The following is an 18,590-nucleotide window of genomic DNA, read 5'->3' on the forward strand; positions in this document are numbered from 1 at the left end:
CTCTGACACTCTCAGAATTAGTGGATGCTATAAACTCACTCCAAAGTGGGAAAGCAGCAGGCCCTAATGGCTACCCAGTGGAATTTCATAAAGCATGTTCAAATAAGTTAGCTCCACTATTATTAGCAATATTTATAGAAGCTAGAGACATCAAAATTGTATCTCAAACTTTTCATCAAACATATTAATTACTGTCTTTCCAAAGAAAAAAAGGACTTATATCAGTGTGTGTAATATAGACCAATTTTAATTCGGAATAATGATATTAAGATACTCTCCAAAGTTCTAGATAGAAGGAATGAGAAAGTGCTTAATTTTGTAATATTACAAGACCAAGCTGGATTTAATAAAGGCAGACACTTTGCTTCCAACATTCTACGTCTGTTTAATGTAATGTGCTTACTCATAAAATCTAATACACAAGCTCTTTTCTTATCTTTGGACATAGAAAAAGCATTCACTATGGTTGAATGGGACAACCTATTTACCCATACTGCACAAATTTGGGTTTGGCCCAAATATATGTGCATAGATAAAACTACTTTATGCCAGTCCAGAAGCTTCTGTCTATATTAACATCATTATCTCAAACTACTTCAAACTAAAATGTGGTACTCAACAAGGATGCCCCATATCACCATTGCTTTCTGCAATTGCCATTGAACCATTGGCCATTTAGTATCAAAATGCATCGAGATTAAGAGGATTATCAGAAAAAAACTTGGAACAGAAAATATCACTCTATGCAGATGAGATGATACTGTACTGTATATATCAGACCCACAAACATACTAATAGTCTTTAATGCACTAGCAGAATTTCAGAAGATATCTGGACTCAAAAATCAGTTTGAATAAAAGTGTGTTTTTTCCACTGAACTCTCTAGTGCACAATACTAGACTGAACATCTATTCATTTATTTTATCAACAGTTTAAATATTTAAAGTAAAAATAACGACTTTTTTCAACAAAGTTTTGCTTTTCAGCATGGAAAAAAATTAAACAAGATGTGAACAGATGGTGTACCCTCCATCTTACCTTAGCAGGAAGAATCAATGCTCTCAAAATGAACATCCTTCTCAAGCTTCTTTTTCTGTTTCAGAGTATCCCAATGTACATTAACAAATTGTTATTTAAGAAATTAGACTCAACTATAACCTCATTTATTTTTAATTTGACACATCCACTCCTTCATAAAGTGACTCTACCCAGACTTAGAGGAGAAGGTGGCATGGGGCCTAAGATACTGTCATGTTTATAATTATTTTATACAATATACAGTGATCCCTCGCTATATCGCGCTTCGCCTTTCGCGGCTTCACTCTATCGCGGATTTTATATGTAAGCATATTTAAATATATATCGCGGATTTTTTGCTGGTTCGCGGATTTCTGAGGACAATGGGTCTTTTAATTTCTGGTACATGTTTCCTCAGTTGGTTTGCCCAGTTGATTTCATACTGGCAGATGGCTGAGAAGCTACCCAACTTACTTTTCTCTGTGTCTCTTGCGCTGACTTTCTCTGATCCTGACGTAGGGGGTGTGAGCAGGGGGGCTGTTCGCACACCTAGACGATACGGACGCTCGTCTAAAAATGCTGAAAGATTATCTTCACGTTGCTACCTTCTGTGTGCAGCTGCTTAGTGAAGCGACATGCTGCACGGAGCTTCATATACTTAAAAGCTCAAAGGGCACGTATTGATTTTTCACTCTTTGTTTTTATCTGTCTCTCTCTCTCTCTCTCTCTCTCTCCCTGCTCCTGACGGAGGGGGTGTGAGCTGCCGCCTTCAACAGCTTTGTGCCGCGGTGCTTCGCATACTTAAGCCAAACAGCCCTATTGATTTGTTTGCTTTGCTCTCTGTTTCTGACAGCCTGTGCTCCTGACACGCACTCCTTTGAAGATGAAGATATGTTTGCATTCTTTTAATTGTGAGACAGAACTGTCATCTCTGTCTTGTCATGGAGCACAGTTTAAACTTTTGAAAAAGAGACAAATGTTTGTTTGCAGTGTTTGAATAACGTTCCCGTCTCTCTACAACCTCCTGTGTTTCTGCGCAAATCTGTGACCCAAGCATGACAATATAAAAATAACCATATAAACATATGGTTTCTACTTCGCGGATTTTCTTATTTCGCGGGTGGCTCTGGAACGCAACCCCCGCGATGGAGGAGGGATTACTGTATACCCAAAAACTATGTCTTCAAAGTAAAACTATTTACTGTAGCTTGATCTGAAGCTCAAAGGGTTTATTTCTGTATGATATATGATTATTTTTGTAAGTAAGTGTTTCTGCATTGCTACTTAATTTAATAATAACCAACCATTTTTCTTCACTTTCGTCTTTTTACAGAGGATCTTGATGATTTGAGAATGGAGGGAGTAACAAGTTTGGCACCTTCAGGAAGCAAGTTTAGCCAAGGTCGTAGTGCTTATTGTCCTGAACCACAAGCCAAAGTTACACTTAATATCTGCTCAAGGTGTGCCAGGTAATATCTATTTTTACCATTCCATCAAAATTAACACATAATGCAAAACATGAATAGTAGAAACTCAAATTTTCTTCAAGATTCAGCATTAATTTGTGAAGCTGGTTAACCACACTTGCTCAATGTAGTGCTGATCTGCTCTGCACATCATTAACATGTAAATGCAAATACAAAAGGACCAGAATCCACCTGACCTGAATTTTTAGTGCGAATAAACTGACAACAAAGAGGTCCATGTATTAAATACTAAAAAAAAGTTAACAAAAACATCAATGCAAAAATGTAAGAAAGAAGTCACAGTTTATTTTGAAAAAAAGACAATACAAATTTCTTTCCTTAATAAAAAATTACACGTTATACATATTTACCTGCATCTTTACTTGTTAAAGATTCTCCTCTCACAGAAGATCTTGCATGCAGAAGGTAGTGATGAAAATTAAAGAGAAGTATGTTCGGGGAAAAAGAGAATATGTTCTTTATAGGAAATGTCTGTATAACCTGAAATTAAGTATAAAGTCATATATTTGAATCAGATATCTCGATGCATTGTGAAAAACATTTGGACGACCTATGGGAACTGCTCGGTTATTAACTGATTCCACTAGACAGACAGATTGGCCTTACCTTGTTCATATACATATTTGCTTTTTTAATGTACTGTATCCTTAAGTTGTTGTTATGCACAGAATTCTCAGGATTAAAGTATCTCTTAAAACTAGAAATGCATTTTCTGGTTTTGAAATAGGAGTATCTGATGAGTTCAGAGATTCATCTGATGGTAATTATTTCATTATATCATACAGTATCGTACAGTGCAATGTACATATAAATGTACATAAAATGTACAATGTACATATAAATGTGAATGTCCTCTAGTGTGAACCACAAAATTCAAGTTTTTAACATTTTAACACAGATTAAAATATGTCTCCCTTAATCTGCCCTTTAGCCTGGCTACTGGCTATGCGCAGTTTGCCCTTTCTTTGTTTTTTTCCCCCCACATTCTCCATTAGATCAATCAATAACTTAGCCCTGTATTGGTGAGAGTGGGTGCATGTGTACACACTCTTGCACCATGTCCAGGGTTTGTTTCTGCTTTGCACCCATTACTGGATGGAATCTGTCCAGTTCAGGGTTATGGAATGTTTGGGCCTATGTCATTAATAACTGGCACAAGGCAGAAATTAGCAACATATCAGTTCATATCTATCCACACATACATCAGGTAAATTTAAAGAAACCAGTTGACTTAATTGTATGTCTTTGGACTGTGGAAGCAAACCATAACTGCATGACCATGGGAAGAAAATAGAAACTCAACTTTATGACACGCTGTGTCACTGATTAGGGATTTTAATAATTTAAAAAATTTCTAGTTCTAGTGCATACTTGACATATTAACTGGGGCCGGTATGACTAGGGATTGCATGATAGCACACGTGCTATCTCTTTGAACAAGCAATTACCAACATGAGGCGCATTAACTGACAAGCTTTAGCTGAGATGGCAGTCGGTGCAATGGGTGAGTTGGAAAAAAAAAGCAAAATGAAAAAGGAAAGAAACGAAAAAGAAATGGAAAGCTTGTGAATTAGGACATTGGTCGGGAGTGATTGGAGAGACAAAATAAGAAGAAGAGAGAAAAAAGGAGCCACAACGTCTGTGTCACTATTAGAATGGTGTTCCTTCCATGAGAGCAGATTCAAAACCGCGGCAACAAGAAACAGGAGAGAAGCTGACATGGGGAAAGCTCTCAGCAGGTACCGACAGAAGTTGGCAGAGAGTGTGAAAGCCCAGGAGTCCAGAATTAGGGTGCAGTTGAATCTACTGGTGAGGAGCAGAGGAGACATGCTGGTGTCAAGTGGAACTATGGGCTAGAATATGTGTGGCAAGAGGCGTGAGGATGAAGTGGACCGAGCGATCGAAGAATGGCTAGTGGCATCATCAGTCATGAGGCGATGGAGTCAGTCATGAGTCATTCGAAGGATATTGCTGAGATGCTTGTTGCTCTGAGGAAAATATGTGAGACATCAATTTTTCCAAGTAATTTTAATGGTGTTTTATTTATTTATTGCACATTTAATTCACTCTTGATGATTGTTTTAATGTAAACTGACCTTACTGATTTTGCATAATGAAAATTATAAATAAATATGCACCTTTCCACTTTTTGGCACTTTACTCTGTTGTTGATGTCCTAACATGAGTGGTGGCTCATGACTTGGAAGGCACTGCCTTGAATATTAGACTGGGCACTTTTACTGTAAGGTGTCATGTCATGAAGCGCAACAGCCAAGATCACACCACATGAATTTTCATTAAAATGAGGATATTTTACATAACAAAATACAATGAAATAAGAATTCTAAGTAAGTGGGTCATTAAAATAAAAATAATCCACTAAAAAGAGAATCACTTTAAAACTGTAACAGCTTTATCTTTTCCAGTTTCAATTTTTTGGCATATATCTCAGCAGCTGTCAGTCTAAGGAAATCGACACACATGGCCTCTGGCTGATCTTTTTCAGCAGCACATTAGCCAGGTAGACATTTTATCCCATTCTCAATTACCAATGCACTCCTCTTGCCCTTCTAGTAAATTACTCCCTCATCTGCTTAAAAGTTCACTATCTTACACCCAGCTCAAAGCTCTGAGTGCTTCTAGGAGTTGACATTTTTACATAGTTTAAACAAATCAACTGAGAGAAAGTCAACTGTCTCCAAAAGAGAAAATGCCTGCAGGTTTATTCTTTTTTTTCCTATTTAACAAGAGCCATTTTTGGTAAATTATTATTTCAAACCCTGAGTTTGTTTCCAGGAGCCATTTAATTCACAAAATTGCCTTAAATGGAATGAAACAAAGTATCATGCATTGTAGTAACGATTGTTAAGCAGCTAGTTTTGTAGAAGGCGCTCATTAGAAATGCTTTAATTTGAATTGAACAGAACACTGTATATACAGTAGATTCAGACAGTTTTCCCCTTCACTTTCCACACACTTGTTGTAGATTTAATTTTTTTAAATGGATACATGGATTTATTTCCCATTAATCTACACGCAAAACCCATAATGATAATGTGAAAACACATTTTCAGAAATATTTGCAAATTTATTAAAAATCAAAAAGATGAAATCTCTCATTCATATAAATCTCCAGACCCTTATTCCAGTACTTTGTAGAAGCCCCTGTGGCAGCAATTACAGCTTTGAGTCATTCATGTTGGGTAAGTCTGTAACAGGCTTTGCACACTTGGATTTGGTCAGTTTATACCCTTCTACTTCTCAAGATTCATTAGATTGAATGGGAAGCGTTTATAAACTGCTATCTTCAGGTCTTTCCACAGATGTTCTCAGGGTTAAAGTCTCAGCTTTGGCTGGGCCATTCACAGGCAGTCAGAGACTTGTCCTGAAGCCACTGCAGCATTGTCTTGGCTGTATGCTTGAGGTCATTGTCATGCTAGAAAATGAACCATCACTCCAGTTAATGGTCCTGTACATTCTAGATCTGGTATTTATCAGGGACATTAATTCTGGCCAGTGTCCCAGTGCCTACTTCAAGAAGCACCACCATAGCATGATGCTGCCACCACCATGCGGCACCGTAGAGATGGTCTTTGGCAAGTGATGAGCAGTGCCTGGTATTCTCCAGAAATAATGCTTGCAGTTCTGCCCCAAAGAGTTCAATTTTTGTTTCATCAGATCAGAGAATCTTCTTCCCAGTGTGCTCAGAGTCATTTAAACTTTCATATGTCTTTTAATCAAGAGTGGCTTTCATCTAGCCTGATTGATGGAGTTTTGTTGAGATGGTCATCACTCCAATAGGCTTTCCCATCTCAGCAGGGGACTTCTGAGGCTCTGTTAGAGTGACCATTGTTTCTCGGTCACTTCCTTGACAAAGACCTGTCTTGCCTAGTTACTCAGTTTGGCCAAATGACCAACTCTAGAAAGATTCCTGCTGGTTCCAGACTTCTTCCATTTCACAATTATTGAGGCCATTGTGCTTCATGGAACATTCACAGCTTTAAACATGGTTTTCTACCCTCGCCCTGATCTATTCCTAACCACAATTTGTTCACTGAGGTCTAAAGAGAATTCCTTGGACTTCATAACTTGGTCTTGGTAGCGACACGCAATGTGAATTGTGGGCCTTCTGTTCAGTTTGCCACAGTTGGACTCCAATAAGAGCAAAGAGAGCAGGGGGCAAAGCACCCTAGTCCATTTAAATTAAATCTACAACACACTAAAGTGTGTAGCAAGTGAAGGGGTCTGAATCCATTGTATATACCTTTTATAGCCGGATGTTACTTGGGATAGTGTGTGAATTGACACTGTCAAGGAATAGCACAGGGCAGCTACAGAACTACTGTATAATGAGGGGGACTATGAAGGGGATTGCTAGTGAGACTGGTGAGTGTCCAGCGAGACTTGATATTATAGAAAAAAACTACTACTAAAAAGTCTTATATGTACGGTAATTGAAAATGTGAAAGTTATAATTAACTATTCAGCAAACAGAAAGTGAACTTCCATTAGCTGACTATGTCCTCATAGGTTACTTTTATTATCTGTTGTTCCTCCCACTCCATCCCCTATGTGGGTTTCATATGCAAAGTTTAAGTCCTGTCTACTAAGGGAGGATTTCATCCTTATTGACATAGGGGCTCACTATTTCGCTTTTCTTGATGCTGGTCTATTCCCCCAAACATGGAGTGTCAGCGTTTGCCTCTTGTGATTGTAGAATTACAAAATGTGATGCCCCCCCTTCAAGTGCATGGTTTTACAATGATGTCCTGAAAACAGTGACTCAGAGTAATAAAACAGGCATATCTCTATGGATACAGGGCTTTTCATCTTTAGGGAGATTCACTTTAAAGTGTCTTTATAATTTTTTCATGATGATACATAAAGATGTCAACTTCAATATTGAGACTTGGGGAAAAGAATTAAAACAGAGAGCAATCAGTGCTTTCCACGCTCTGCATCATTTCTCAGTTTAGAAGTGCATGCTGTAATTTGCCTCAGAAAATAATATATTTTAAATGTAATAGTAATATAACAGAATAATTACAAGGAAACTAATGCTTTAAATGCGTGTTTGTGGCTTGCAGAGTGAGAGTTATTTATTGATTAAAGATGGTCAGTTTCTGAGAGTGTGTATTTGTCAAATATGTGCACTGTAGTATAACACATGAAAAACTCTGACTCCACTGAGCTGTGAATGTGGTCTGGTTGGATGACTGCTAATAAGAAGTCTGGGAAAATAAGAGGGTCCAAAAATCCCTGCCTTCCACCTAGCAATAATGCCGGTGTGCTGTGAATTCAAGCTGAGCGATTGCTAGCATCTGTAAACACACAGAAAAAATTTAACAAGCCACTAGCCTGACAAGGCCATCACAAAGTCTCACGTACATTGTCCAGTCCATCTCCTTCTATCCTCATAAACAAAATTAATTACCATATGCTTTCAAAAAGAGGATGGTTGAGAAGACTTCATTGTGGAGTGGTTTATACTGTATATATCAAAATAAAAAAATAGATACTTAACAGGTGCTGTCTTTGACAGTTTCTATTTTTAATAAATGTAGCCTATTCGGGAATTAAGGCTCTCTGTTGAAGTCATCTTTGTTTCAAAAATGTACCCTAGGGTGTCATAATATACCAGCATTCTCGGTCACGTAATAAGGGCTCAAATGGCTATACTCAATTTTAAAATCAAATTTTGTAAAAAGGCTTTATTCTGTAATTGAGCAGTATTAATACAGAATATACAAATCCTCTTTAATTCAGAATGAATTTGATTGTGCTTGATCAGTGCAGAAGTACAATATACTGACTAGCATAGTGCTAGCATTTCGTTGGCAGTGATTAGGTTAAGCCTAAAAGTCTGCAGCAGTGTTATATAGTAATGAAGTAGAAATAAGTTGTCACTATACTTGAGAATGATTTAAGAATATTTCTACTTTATTTGAATGTGAAATTTTCTCTCGGTCAGTACATTTTGAAGCACTAATGGCTACTTGTACAATGTATTTTGCTAGGCACATTTGTTACTGCAATATTAAACCAGAAAGCAAATGGGCTACGCAAACACACACAATGCTTTACTCTGTCAATTATCTAAAATACATGCATCCCCTGTGCTAGGAAAATGTATTTCTATGAAAAGTCTGCGTCAATTTTCAAATGTCCATCGCTGGCACTAACACCCAGTCATTCTAAGAACATCTCACTGCAGTGTGTAGAATGGGGCAAGGTGGGAGCCTGGTGATGCAGAGCCCCAGTCTCAGTCATTCTGTGTAGTTGATGCTGACCTCAGCCTCCAAAAGGAGCAGAACTGGATGTTTGAGGTGGGGCTGAGCGTTGGAGACGCACAATCACAGTCTTGGTTATTTGCACAGCTAATACTGTTGCATTTAGTCGGTATCCTCGCTGCAGCCTGTCAGACATGGTGGGGCTAATCCACAAGCTACAGTAAGGTGCAGTTGTGTGTTCATGTGCTGTGGTTGACTCACCTTGTTATGTGTAATGCTCACATGTCTTCTCACATTATCCTAGACATTAAGACAACAAAGGTAATGGCGCCTCCAGAAAATGTTCAGCATTCAAAGTCACACCAAGTTTTTAGGGGGCACATCAAAGTCAGCAGCAAAGCTGTCTAGTTATACTGTGGCTGATGACAGTAATGGTTGTCTTTAATTAACCTATTTAAATAGTTTGAGTCCAAATAAATTAAATTAATGAATTGTTGAAACTATATTCTACATCATTTAGCTTTGAAAATGAATGGACAATGTAACTTGAATTCGAATGAGCCTCCAATTAAGTTTTTGTAATTGTAAATTTATTTATGAATGCTAAATATTCAAATGTACACTCTAATAAAAACTGAAAGCATATTTAATTTCATTTATACTTTGTATATGTCAAATCAAAGAATTATCTTATTTAGCTGGGCCAGGGCCGGATTTATATGAAAAGAGGCCCTAGGCTATTCCACTTATGAGGCCCTTTCACCTTCCATTTTTAAGTTTGTAAATTACATGAGAGATAATAAAATTTTGCTAACAATTTGAATGTAGGCCCCTCTTGATCTTGAGGCCCTAGGCTGAAGCCTAGTTAGCCTATAGGAAAATCCGGCCCTGAGCTAGGCCATGGCCCTCTCAACCCCTCCACTGATGACACAACTGGCATATCATGAACTACTTGGAATAGCCCAAGGAGAATTGAAAATTTATCACTAGACGTGATAATGCACTTTATGAGGAACATTTAACCCATATTAGGGTTTGTTTTGATGACTGACGTTCTTAATAAACCAATTCCGCCAATGTTTATATAATTCAGTGTTACTTGTCCAAAAATAGGAGTGATATTTTAGAGCCAGGGACTGCTTAATTTTTTTCTCTTTAAATGATTTGCAAATAGCCATTCGCATTATGAAAACTCATTTTACAAAGGGGTTTTCAGGAATGGAGTCGCTCCTTCTGAAAGCAGAGGAAGAAGCCTGCATGCCTTTCCTATTCATGTCCTCCTCACGTTTAGAATAAAATAATTAAGATGTCCACTTAAGCTGAATGTCACTGCTTAAGCTGCAGTGCAAAAAGAAATTAGTCTAAATCATTTTAAGTTTGTAAGGACTTTTTTGACAATATTTAAAATTAGATAGAGTTCCTACATTCACATTTGATACATAAGTACACTTAATATCAAATACTTTAGCACTAATACTTAAGTTGTTTTCACATGGGCAAATTTTACTTGAATCGCTTTCAGAAGGGTACCTCCACTTTTACGTGAGTATTGCTGTTGTGTAAGTCTGCAGCTTATACTCCAGCTGTGGCAAGAGAGGGCAAATTGAATAGTCTGAAAATATAGCTGATACATTACACCTTGTTTGTTTGTTTTATGAATTAAAAAAAAAAATGAGAGAAAAGAGCATAAATTATTAAGAAGTGGAAAGAGTGTTAAAAACGCCGAGGAGACGTCTGAGGTTCGATCCCCGCGAGGGGTGCAGTGGAGTGTGTACGCCTGACAAGCCCAAATAAGGGCGAAACACGTGTCACATACTCTTTGCATCATTTAACAGTAAACTATGTAACATTCTATGATATGACTACAAATGCTATGAATATCTATCTATCTATCTATCTATCTAATATTAATATATATATATATATATATATATATATAAAAATATATATCCTAAGCATAAAAGTGCAACGCTAACGTTTTAGGTCCTGTTTTTTTGTCATGCTTTAAATCAGGCTTATTTTAAAACCTACATATATATGTTTGGTGTCATTCTTTTCAGAATTTATCGAACTTTAATGTGATGTTGTTAGATTTTCAGATTTTTATTCCATTTTTAAATTCTAAACTAAAAAATATCAAGAACTCGCGAGACGAGACTTTGTGCCAAGAGATTTAACTACACCCGGGGCTGGAAATAAAAGACAAAGAGTAGGACAGCTGCGGTACAGGGTTTTAAATGTTCAAAGCGCTGTGCGAAATGCAGATCATGCGGCACAGCAGCAGCAGCAAGCCAGCAGCTGATCAAGCAAAGAGGAGGTAAAATAAAAACTATATTTTTTTCCCATTATATCACTGTTTAAGAGGGGGTTGGGAGGAGCAAGCGCATCTCCTTGGGTTGCGTTCAGCCCCCTTCTTCACAACGCGAGCGGCAGAGACGTGAAGTGGCAGGAGCGTAGCACAGGCCTGGGGGGGGTGGTTGGCAAGCGAACCCCCATAAATAATAATTTTTCTTTTGTACATTTGCAGATTTTACTAATATATTGGCCGCACCTGGGGGTAAGACGACGATGGCACCAGGGGGGCTTGCCACCCTAGTATATATATATATATATGAGATGAGATACCGTGAATTTCCCATTGGGATTAATAAAGTATCTATCTATCTATCTATCTATCTATCTATCTATCTATCTATCTATCTATCTATCTATCTATCTGTCTGTCTGTCTGTCTGTCTGTCTGTCTGTCTGTCTGTCTGTCTGTCTGTCTGTCTGTCTGTCTGTCTGTCTGTCTGTCTCAATTCATTACAAATTCAGACAATTAGCTTGTGGTGCTTAGGGCCAATTACCAAGACCTCAGTTTTATCATATTTATAAGGCATCTCAAACCCACTTAATGTGATAGTTGGCTCAGGAGACATGACATGTTTACTGGGAATATTCTGATGCAAGACATTTACTCAACTTGGGCTGGACAGGTACTAATCCATTACTGGGCAAATTCATTCATGGGTGACCAATTTAGGAACAGGACCTAATCATGTTCTTCATATTCTTTAATCCTAATACTTGTTGCCAGATTTAATGTAAAGATTTACTAAATTTAATGCTTTGATATGAATTGATATCTATAAGCCTCGTGACTACCATTGAATATTTTACTGAAATGTTTGGATTTTTTTCGCCTCTGTGCACATCTTAAAAATTAAAATTGTGTTCAATTCTTTAATGCAGTCTTTTGCCTAAGCTATCAGAAACTGCATCCATCCTACGCTCAGTTTTATCTTCAACACCCACACAAATGGAGATAATTTCAAGATTATCACTTTCTCTTGTTTCCTGTTTTACATTCTAGTGGCAGATAAAGTATTTGTCATATTTGACAATGTTTAGACATATCTGTTCACGCAATGTTAAAATATGATGCCAGAAGTTGATAATCCATATCACTATGGGGTCCAGTCTGTCTTTTGATTTGTTTGAAGGTTGTACAGATAACAAAAGAAGGGGGGTACAGAAACACATATATAGATTTACTAGAGTTTGTGTGTTAGTATGTAACAGATTAGTAATGTTTTGGATTTTTTCTGTATTACTTGTGTTGATAATATAGTAGTTCTAAAGCAGGGGGGTGTCCATCTCAGACCCTGGAGGGCTGCAGTGGTTGACGGTTTTCATTCTGGCCACTTTCTTAATTTGTAACTAGTTACTACTGTTAATGAAACAGACAGGTATCTTGTGCATTTATTATAATTGTATTGGTTTTAAAGTTTCAGAATTTTTATTTTTTTTATATCTTAACTAGTATGAAAGATTATTTGTTCTAAAATTAAATGCTAAATGTTAACTGTGTTGAAATACAATGCAAGTGAGCCATTTAATTTTGGCATAGTTTTATTGTGTCATAATGAAAAACATATTAACCAAACAATCAGTTGCTTTTTACAATGACACACAGTTTTATTATCAGCTTAAAATGCAGTACAAAAGCGTATTACATTTTAATTCTTGCCCACAGGTTACATTCATAACTAAAAGCAAAGCAGACTTTCTGCTTTTCGCTTAGTGGCCACCCCAAGCATATTGCATGTCAGTCCAGACCACCCTTTCATTGTGCCAAAACTAAATGTCATGAAATGGCCAATCAGCATCAAAAGGTGTGGCAAGCGGTGCTAAAATTAAATGGCTCACTTGCATATGTATTGTATTTCAACATAGTTAAATTGTTGGATTACATTTAATTTTGGTCTGAATAATCTTCCATAAACTAGCAGCCAAACAATAATAAGATGCAAAATGAGTCAGCAAATAATACGTTTATCTTACCCTCAGGCATCTGTGTGTCCATCACACATCATCTGTTTTAATAAAATTTTTGAAAAGAGAACAGTTAAGGTTTGAGAAATAGTAATCTCCTCTGAACATTAGAGCAGCCTAGATGAGAGCAGGCCATTCAGCCCAACAAAGCTCCCCAGTCCTATCCACTTAATTCTTCTAAAATAACGTCAAGTTTTGAAAGTCCTTAAAGAGTTACTGTCTACCCCACTACTTGATAACTCATTCCTTGCATCTATGGCTCTCTCTGTAAAGAAAAACAACCTAATATTTGTGTGAAATTTACCCTTACGTTTCCAACTGTGTCCCCTTGTTCTTGAAGAACTCATTTTAAAATAGCTGTCTCGATCCTCTGTGCTAATTCCCTTCAAAATTTTAAGCACTTCAGTTATATCTCCTCTTTTGCTTAAACTGAAAAGGCTCAGCTCTTTTATTCTTTCCTCATAATTCACCTGGTTGCTTTTCTCTGGACTTTTTGCTAGCGCAGCTATGTCGTTTTTGTAATCTGGTTGAAAGAAGGAAAATCAACCATTTTTGAAAATGTCTGGGTTGACTGAATGACAACACTAACAAGCTGTAGAATTGAATAAACAGCAAAAATGGACTTTTAAGTAAGAAACTGGTTGCAGCAAAAATGGAGCAACTGAATTTGTGGCTCCAGGGTTGTCTGGTCAAATTTTGGCACATTTTACATTTCATTATTGTTGGCTGATAGTTAAGAAAAAGAGGGTTCATAATGTTAAAAGGCAAGTCAGCTCTGAATAAGGCAAAGAAAGTCTGTTTCATTAGGCATCAGTTATTGGTCACAAATTAAGGAAGGAGCTGGAATGAAATCCTTCATTCCGTGCAGCCCTCTAGGATCAGAGTTTGACACCCATGCATTAATGCCTTCATTGCCTTTTGAACCAACATGTCTGAAGATGTGCAGTACATACAGGTAGCATAGTTTTAAGTAGTTAGTGCTGCTAAGCTTCTATCTATCTATCTATCTATCTATCTATCTATCTATCTATCTATCTATCTATCTATCTATCTATCTATCTATCTATCTATCTATCTATCTATCTATCTATCTATCTATCTACATTTTGAAAAATTGAATGATTTTAGCATTTGATTTAAACACTACAGTCTACCGCACGTACTGTATAAACACTTATGTGACACCATTTAATCATACATGTGTGTATGTTTCTGCTATTATTTTTAAAAGATTAATTGTAAGGATTTTATTTTAGAGATAAATGCTTTTAAAAATATAAAAGTTATGTACTTTTTTTTAACTTGTTGCAGTTTTGCTTATTTTATTTTATTTTTTTTTTTTATGGAGGCTTCAAGGTGATAGCCTGATGGAGACAAAGGATGATGAAACGCAAAGTGCCCGGTCACCTGAGCAGGCTGTGCCAGATGTACCATGTGAGTATTGTAAAGTATAAAGTTGAATAAAAGTTTAATTTGATGTTGACATTTTACAATAATATTTATATACCATCCTAAAATTAGAAAATGTTATATTGTAACCTTAGTAGTCTGATTTTATAAGAGAACGATACAATTACATATAGAAAGGGTGCATTTACTTAATAGGACTTGCGTAGCTGCCTGACTCACTTTCACTTTCACCAACGTTTTGTTATAGTCGTCTATGTCTGTACTTCATGACACAGTGGTTTGTTTCAGGTTCTGATGACCCTTTGTGCTTCCTGTTTTTTGCCTTGAAAGATCTCCCCTTAATTTTTGCCTGTTCAATCAAGTACATGATTTATTATTTACATGAAAAATGCATGTGAATCAACTTTTTTGATGCTTTCAGAATTTTGTATATTTTCATTACAATCCTGTGTTACCTTTGCTCAATGCGACGGACACTTTGTTCCCCTAACATGTCGGAGGATTTCATACCTTTAGTCCAGGGATGTATTTGGTTACTCTTCTCTGTGTAGCTTTAATTACTTCCATCTCATTTTGGAGCGTGATAAATAGGAATATTACTCTTCCTCCTCTCTTATCTTGAAACCCATCTTATTGTTTGGCTAATGCTCAGAAGTCACTCACAACAGTTTATTATAAAAACTGTGGCATATCCATTAACTCAAAGTCTTTAGCACACAGTAATTGGAGTTTTGGGTACAGTTCAATCTAATATGAAACAAACAGGAGTTCCCTTTTTTTCTGATATTTCTATATGTATTTATCACACAAAAAAACCATCCTAAAGACAATTAAGTTTTCTTTTAAAGCCTGTGGAAATACTTTCAAGCCAGTAGAGGGAACCCTTTTCATTGTATTGAGACAACAACGAATTCTTCTATGTTGAGAACATTTCAAATATAGATGTTGCTGATGTGCTTTGCTTTATAATTTGGTACTATTGTACAATGGAGTGATGATTTTTGTTTCTATGAATACCTTCAAATATAAAAATTAAAAAATGGATCATATAATTAAAAGCCTCCTCATGATTTCTCAGAAATGTCACAATTCCTCTGACTCGGATAATCTCCCGACTTACTTACACATTGTATAGCTAATATTTTTTTTCCCTTATTTTGGAGCAGGTCCATTGCCTGGAGCAGAGCCTCTGATGGAAGATGATGAAGAATTTGAGAGTGCATCTCAAGTAACAGGGCCTGTAAGTAATCTTAAATTACAGATTAGACTGGGAGAACAATGCCTGATTTATTAAACTTTCCATTTGTTTTATCTTTTCTTTTTATAAAACACATCATGTTTTAATGAGTGCTTACATGTTTTGGCAACAAGAAACCAAAATCATTTTGAAATATAGATGTACATCTTTTTAACAATTCATTTACACATCATACCTATTACATTTTGATTATAATGTTTTATGCTAGTAATAAAGCCATTTATTATAATATATTTAGTGAATTCGGCTCATTTATATACAATGTTTGGTTTCTCATAAGGCATTTATGTAAATCGCCTATTAACATTAATATCTATTAGAATGAGACATAGAGTTGTATATTGTGGCCCATTAGGCTGGCACCGCCAGCTGAACCCAATACAGACATGCGTGGGACACAAGTTCACGGCACACAAGTTTTAACTTGAAAACCGCAAAAATTAGACCTCATTTAAAAAAATCCTCTTTGGATTCTGAAGTGATAGCAAACTATCATCCGATCTCCAACCTTCCATTTTTGTATAAGGTTTTGGAAAGCTTGTTTTGGTTCAGCTTCAGGATCACCTCAAAAAATTCAATCTGTTTGAAAAATTTCAATCTGGTTTCTGAACTTCTCACAGTACAGAGACAGCCCTGGTCAGAATCACCAATGACCTCCTGATGGCTGCTGACCAGGGCTCTCCAGCACTCCTTATCCTCCTGGACCTCACAGCTGCATTTGATACGGTAGATCAGAATGTTCTCCTTCATTGTCTTCACTATATAATTAGACTTTCTGGCATTGCTTTGGAGTGGTTTGAGTCCTATCTTACAGATAGGGCTGAGTATGTGGCCTTGGGGAATGTTGAATCTCATACCCACCCCTGGGTCACATCATCCACAAGCATAAAGTTTCATTCCATTGCTATGCCGATGATACGCAGCTATATGTGAGACTGGATTCGACTTCTTTTACACCTCCATCAACCCTTTCCTCTTGCTTGGATGAGACTGAGGCCTGGATGTCCAAGACCTTTCTTAAGCTGAACAGCACTAAAACTGAAGCTCTTTTAATTGGCACCCCCCATCAACTTCGTTCTTCTGTAAATTGTATTTCCTTTTCTGACCATACCATTACCTTCTCCCCTTCTGTTACAAATTTGAGTGTCAAGGTAGACTCCCATCTGCCATTTGATACACATGTCCATCACCTTTGTAAAATTGCATTCCTTCATCTCCGAAACGTAGCCAAACCCCGTCCCTACCTCTCCCTCTGTGATGCTGAAAAGCTGATTGATGCCTTTGTCTCATGTAGGCTGGATTATTGTAATGCACTCCTCATCGGGATCCCCAGCAAGAGCCTTCAAAAGCTCCTACAATTTAAAAATAGTGCTGCAAGAATCCTGATGAGGGTGCGGAAAAATGAACACATTTCACTAATCCTTCGGTCACTTCATTGGCTCCCTATCCACCTCCGTATTGAATACAAACTCTGTTTGTTTACTCACTAGTGTATCCATGGAAATGCTCCACAATATCTTAAATAACTACTTATATTACAATCCACTACAGGAAACCTCCATTTTACAAATACCCACCGCCTTTGCCCCCCTGTGACCAAACTTCATACAATGGGTGACCGAGCCTTTGCAGCCGCTGCTCCATGGCTCTGGAATGCCCTACCAGAGAGCCTGAGAACACAGCAGATTGTGGGCTGTTTTAAAAAACACCTAAAGACTTTTCTATTTAGGAAAGTTTATTAGCAAGAATGCTACTAATTATTGTCGTTTTATCTCTGACTGGCAGCACTTCCGGGTGTGGCGGAAAAACTGCCCATAAGGGCTCAGCAGCTCCTGCTGCAGCACCCCCTGGTGGTGCCTGTGGATCCCAACAGGGCTGCACCACACTCCAACTCCCATGCAGCCCTGCGGGAGTCTGAGGCGCTGCTGTAACCCAGGGGGGTTGCCATCTAGTGTCCCAGGGGAGGTAACACTCTGGCCACACTTGCTCACCCGGTTCTCCCAGCGTGGAGGCGACCCAGCCGTACAAGAGCCCGGCCGCACGTTACAATATTTATAATTGGTTTGTCGTATTGTTATGCTACCTTGTATCATGTCCCTGGATACCTCTGCAATTGCAAAATTGAGAATTATGGAAAACAGTTATTAAACAGGTTTTGTCTACCATTTAAGTTTATAATAAGGCATTTGGGCAGAAGGCAGCACACCTGAAATTGTACTGTTGCTGCATCACCAAGGGGCTCCACCCAAATGAAATGTTTGGTCTGTGCTCAGTAGCAGAGAGTTACATAAAATGATTTCAGACCAGACCAGACAAAAATAGTATGTTAGCCGGGGCAGCAAGTGAAGAGAGAGTCCACCCTGAAGATTTCATGGGATAATAAGTCTGGGGCTGCTGTAGCTCTTCTCCTAAGTGTTTTACAGGCTAGGGAAACATTTGATCTGTCCAGTTAGGAAAACGGGTATTCTGATTGGGAGTATGTGCCCACTGTAAAAAAAAAAAAAATTAAGATTCCCATGAGCTTCATGAGTGGGTTCTGCTGGAAAATGTATGAACTATGCAGCCAGGAATTACTTATGAATACAGTAATCCCTCGCTATATTGCGCTTCGCCTTTCGCGGCTTCACTCTATCGCGGATTTTATATGTAAGCATATTTAAATATATATCACGGATTTTTTGCTGGTTCGCGGATTTCTGCGGACAATGGGTCTTTTAATTTCTGGTACATGCTTCCTCAGTTGGTTTGCCCAGTTGATTTCATACAAGGGACGCTATTGGCAGATGGCTGAGAAGCTACCCAACTTACTTTTCTCTCTCTCTCTTGCGCTGACATTCTCTGATCCTGACATAGGGGGATTGAGCAGGGGGG

At 37.6% G+C, this 18,590-nt stretch overlaps 1 protein-coding gene across 2 annotated transcripts in view; it reads left to right on the forward strand.

The window, feature by feature from the left end:
- Positions 1-18,590, forward strand: part of c6h8orf34 (chromosome 6 C8orf34 homolog) — a 446,972-nt gene that overhangs the window by 305,416 nt on the left and 122,966 nt on the right. The window contains exons 8-10 of one of the 2 annotated variants that reach the window (XM_051928738.1): positions 2,351-2,477; positions 14,400-14,485; positions 15,628-15,701. In XM_051928738.1, coding sequence (XP_051784698.1) covers positions 2,351-2,477; positions 14,400-14,485; positions 15,628-15,701 — 287 coding nt within the window. Of the gene's footprint in view, positions 1-2,350; positions 2,487-14,399; positions 14,486-15,627; positions 15,702-18,590 lie in introns of both variants that reach the window. The other variant, XM_051928737.1, reaches the window with a different exon arrangement.

This window comes from Erpetoichthys calabaricus, chromosome 6 (assembly GCF_900747795.2).
Source record: "Erpetoichthys calabaricus chromosome 6, fErpCal1.3, whole genome shotgun sequence".
NCBI lineage: Eukaryota > Metazoa > Chordata > Cladistia > Polypteriformes > Polypteridae > Erpetoichthys > Erpetoichthys calabaricus.